We start from the raw sequence: 4,933 nt of genomic DNA, 5'->3' as shown, positions 1-4,933 counted from the left end.
CCACAGCCCCTCAAAGCCTCCCCAGAGCCTGCAGCCGCACAAGCCCCTCACAGCCCCATGGCCATCACTGCCCCTCAGACACCCCCCCCAACCCCATCACAGCTCCTCCAGCCTCTTTACAGTGCCTTTCCCCATCCTTCACAGCGCCTCCAGCTCTCAGAGCCCCCCACGCCCCCGTCAGAGCCTTCGCAGCCCCCCGGCTCTCAGAGCCCCATGGGCAGCGCGGCCCGCGGGGTGAGCGGGACCGTTACCCTCCGTGAGACACCCGGATGTCTGCTCGGCAAACTCCGAATTATTGTCTCCGGCCCGCTCACGGCTCCCCCCTTTTTGCCTTCTTCCAAACGTGTTTTATTTCTTCCCCCCTTACACAATGAAATGAACTTTTGCGGGTTTGTGTCTCTTCCCCCGCATGTCTTTGCTGGAGGTTTTTTGGGGTGGTTTTCAGACTTGGTGGTTTTGGGGAAAGACTGAGCGCTGTTCAGCTGCTCTTCCCCCTCACGTGAGGTTTTTTCCCAGCTCCTCACCCTTGGAAAGGAACCAATTTTTGGGTGACCCGTCTCCTTAATTCCCCTCCTTGAGCCACTGTTTTGCTTGGACAGTGGAACGCCTTGAACTGCCCACTGGTGCATCCTGAGAGTTCCTGAGCTCTGGGATACCTCTGGAAATCGCACTGTTCCCTTACTCCGATATCTCTTTGGGAATCTCACTGTGCCGTTACCCGACGAGGATCGGATGGGTTTGTAGGAGTGGGAATCCATGCAAGGAGCTTTTTGAAGCTGGCACATGGGTGGGAATGACATTGCTTGGTAACTCCACACTACATTTCCTTTTCCCAAGGCAAAATGCCTTCAGCAGTGCTGCTTACAGGCACGGCTTTGGAATATAAGTGGAAAGTGTGCTGTGTTCACTCACAGCTCTTCTTAAGAGCTGTTTGTATTTCCTACTAACTCAAGGGGAAGCTGAAAATTTGTATCTTGCAGATGGAGGACCAAAATAATAAAAAAAAATCAGGTAAAAAAACCCCAACAAAATGGTATTTTTAAAGAAACATACCCAGCTATTGCTGTGACAAGTGCCTAAATAATAGGGATATGCTGAGGTACCTGTGGGGGTGTCTGTTTGTAACCTTGCTATGTGTGACACTTAATTGTTGTGGTTTCCTTTGCCCAGTGGCACTTAAAAACAGAGGACATTTTTAGGCAGCAAAGGGAGGGGGAAGAACATCCACAGCCACAAAAAGTCAGGGTTTGATTGCAGTTGTAACAAGTGCATCAATTTTTAAACCTTCACTTGGCTGTGTTGACTCACTCCCTCTTCCCTCAGTCTATTTCCCCTCCTTCTGCAAAATAGAGAGGATTTCTGACTTTTAATCCATTTTACTGCTCCATGGACCATTAATTAGGGGATTTTCAGTATTAGGGGTTTTCAGTGACCAGGCAGTTTGGAAATGAACATGCCCAATGAAACTGAAAACTCGGGTAAATCAAGTGGATGGGAAAAGCAGTGTTTGCTCACGTTGTAAAACTGGTGTGAAATGCACTTTATGGTTTTTTGGGAAGCCTGAGTGCCTTGTGCAGTTCAGAGCTGCCTGAGTGACAGTGAGCTGCACGCTCTGCCTTGCTCAGCTAAGGAAAAAGCAGAGGGATGGCTTCATTTTCTAAAACTTAGTGGAATATGTAATCTTACGTTGGGATATATTTTAAAATTTTTTCTTTTTTGCTGGTTGCACCCCTCTCCTTTCAGTTGTAACAGGAAAATACACCAGTAAAAACATTGTTTAAGCTTATTTTCACGTACCGCAGTAACTGCAGTTCCTGTTGTTACTTTGGTATAAGGTGATACAGAAATTTTTCCAAGTTTTTTCTGCTTTTCCAGGATAAGCCTGGTAATGAACAAAGGATGTTTTCACCATTTTCTTGACGCTGTTGTTGTCTGACGTCAGCACCTCGTTAATGATGTTTCCTGACTTCGCTCAGTCAGTGCTTTTCTCAAGTATTTTGTTGGTAAACAGATGGAAACTAAACTATTGTGGGGGATTAAATCAGCTTCCTTTTATTACACTCATTTATAGCAGAACAGGTGCGCATCCTTGCCGTTCAAAAAGAGGAATTTGTGGGCTTTGCAATGTCTAATCCTAATTTCAGTTGTTCCTTTTGGATTTGGATGAAATTCACTCACCTTCCACTCCAATGTAATTAGCTGATGCTTATAAAGGCCAGGATTTTTGGTGTCTTAATTCCATTTGCCTAAAAGTCTTGTGCATCCTTGTGGATCTTTGCTGTGTTTTGCATGCCTTGCAGTGGAAGCGAGCGCTGTGGAGGATGGTGGTGCCCGGGAATGCCCCGCTCATCCAGCAGGATCCCGCTCTGGAGCCTGCCCTAGGCAGAGACGCCCCCGAGCACTCGGCCATGGGCCCCGGCACGGAGCCGGAGGAGGACGTGGGCCCGGAGGTGCGGAAGCTGCGGGAGCTGGTCAGGAGGCTGGAGCTGGACAATCAGCACGCCAGGAGCAGGAGCAGCAGGAGCATGCTGGGGACAAACGTGCCGGGGGACATCCGTGCCGGGGTGGATAACCACGAGCCCGGCCTCAACGGGATGGAGATCAACAACAGCATCAACGCCATCGCCGACAAGCAGGAGCTGCAGATCATGGCGGGCCTGCACAGCCAGCTGAGCAAAATGAGGCAGGAGGAAGGAGAGAACAACTGCTTCAAAAGAGCCCTCGATGCCCAGGTGCAATACAGCTGCAACAGTGCCCCCGAGGAGGTGTCTCCCGACGGGGGGCAGGGCCCTGGCGAGGGCCGGTGTCCCTCACCTGTGGATCCAAGTGACAGCTCGGAGCTGCTGGGCAGCCTGCTCATGGCAGGGATGCACGCCCCAGCTGGAATCCATGAACAGAATCCCAGTGAAAAGCGTGCAGAGCTAGAGGGGCTTCCGAGTAACGCGGATCTGGATGAAGTCAAAGTGTTAGAACTGGAAAATTGCCCCGAAGAGGAGGATTGCTGGTAGGTATCCCCAGGCTCGGGGGGAGAGGGACTTTCTGTGCTTAGCTGAGCAATTCCTTTTAAAGCTGTAAACTGACTTCTGTACAGGACTTTGATTTTTAGCAGCAAGAATGCAGTTCTTGTTAGTGACTGTTCTTATTTTTATGTCCATTGTGCCAGACCATTATGTTTTAAAAAATAAGTTTACCTGTAGGCCCTGTTTTTCCCCTTTCCTTCCAGCCACTGCTGCAGCAAGCACAGGAGCTTCCTTTCCCCCTAAGTTCAGTTATATATAGCACATGCAGATGAATGAATAATGGAGATTTTAAACCTTGCACACAACTGTCAAATACCATATTTAAATTAGAATTTTGTCCATAAGAATCCCCAGACCGTCTGGAATTTGTGGGTTTTGGTAGGACCTGAGGAGACAAACCATTCCCAGTTCCTGAAGGCTGTTTCTTTCCAGTTAAGCATCTCTTTTGTTCAGACATGAACTGAACCAGATCAATGATGTAATCCTTAACTGACCCGACTCTCTGGAACTCTCGCCTCCACCACCAGCCTTGTTTAAAACTTGTTTTATAAATCAACAGATTAACAACCTTTGGAAGGGCAAGGGAGATGTAAAGTTTGAGGCTGATTCCAGCTCCTGCAATAACTGAGACTTGAGATTTTAGCCAGAGTTGTTAATTTGTAAGACTTGGGAGGAAAAGCCTCAGGGCTCTGCAAATTGGGTTTCAAATTTGTGTAGGCAGATTAATCTGGCAGCAAGGACAGGGCTGCTGAACACAAACCAAACCTTCAGCTCCAGACATTCATTAGCTGTTAGAGGGGAAGGTAAAGTTTTTGTTAATGGAGTGGAGCTCAATGAGGTCATGGCATCAGCTCCAGCCTGAATTTGAGGTTATATTTAAAACATGATTTTTTTTTTTCTTTGCAAGTGTACTTTTAAAACCCAAATCCTGGTTCTAACTTGATCACTGTTCAATATACCTAAACAGCATTTTGAGCAGATTTCTTACAAATAAAGGAATATATTTACCAAGTTGCATATGGAAGACTGGCTTTATTATTTCTATGTTAATGGAAGCAGCCAGGTTTATATTCATATTTATATAGCCTGTGACAGGGGAGATTCTTCAAATTCTGTTGAGTCTCGGAGGCTGAGATTTACCCAGGCAGGGGCTGCTGCCCAGTGAAATCAGGAGAGATTCTGTGCCCTGGAGTTCTGTTCTTTAACCTTTCCCTCAGCTGGTGGCTGGTAAGGTCCTTCTTTCCCAGGTACCCTTCACTCTACACCTTGTAGGATCCTTGTGGATTTGTTTCCTCTGTTTTCCTGCCAGATTTGGTTGGAACAGGGTAACCTATGACAGAGAGGCCCCTGAGGAGCTGGATGAGAGGGTGGTGATCCAGAGCACTTGTGCAAGTGCTGTTACCGTAAATCATCTTTGATTGTGCTGCATCTCTTCCATCTGTTCCCTTTTCCTCTTGTCAAACAAACCTGCTGAAACAGGAAGCTGTTTTTAGTGGTGGCTTCTTGTTCTAGAGCTTGTTCTGAAAGTGGGGAATGAATCCTGTGTACAGTCAATAGTGCCTGCCTGTGCTCATTGCCAGATATCCCAAACTGCCTGCATAAACACATCCCACATGCAGGTGTTTGTGCATTCCCACAGCAAGAACCAGGAAACTGCTTGGAGGGGAAGGAGGGTTTTCTTAAAACAAACCAAAAAAGCCAACAACACCCCCTTAATTCTCTCTGAATTTAGGGTCAGCTCTAATAAGGTGGCTTTGCTGATGGGGGGAATTTTGTCCTGCCTGGATTGAGCAAATCCAAAGTGAATAGCTGACTGTATTGTGTATTTGCAATCCTTTTTAAAAATATTGTACATCCTTCTTCCCTGGAAGAAGGGTGGAGTGGGCAGAGGGTTTCTTGCTGTTCTCTGCAGG

The 4,933-nt window shown here is 47.3% G+C and overlaps 1 protein-coding gene across 1 annotated transcript in view; it reads left to right on the top strand.

The window, feature by feature from the left end:
* Positions 1-58: 58 nt before the first annotated feature.
* LOC103622366 (SLAIN motif-containing protein-like) overlaps positions 59-4,933 on the top strand; it is a 19,590-nt gene continuing 14,715 nt past the window's right edge. Inside the window, exon 1 of the mRNA XM_008641304.2 lies at positions 59-3,004. Within this exon, the coding sequence (XP_008639526.1) occupies positions 2,322-3,004 (683 nt within the window). The 5' untranslated portion in view covers positions 59-2,321. The remainder of the gene's footprint in view (positions 3,005-4,933) is intronic.

Source organism: Corvus brachyrhynchos, unplaced genomic scaffold, assembly GCF_000691975.1.
Source record: "Corvus brachyrhynchos isolate BGI_N302 unplaced genomic scaffold, ASM69197v1 scaffold351, whole genome shotgun sequence".
In the NCBI taxonomy this organism is placed as follows: domain Eukaryota; kingdom Metazoa; phylum Chordata; class Aves; order Passeriformes; family Corvidae; genus Corvus; species Corvus brachyrhynchos.
The sequence above is the reverse complement of the archived record's forward strand: the minus strand, read 5'-3'. Positions and strand labels throughout refer to the sequence as shown.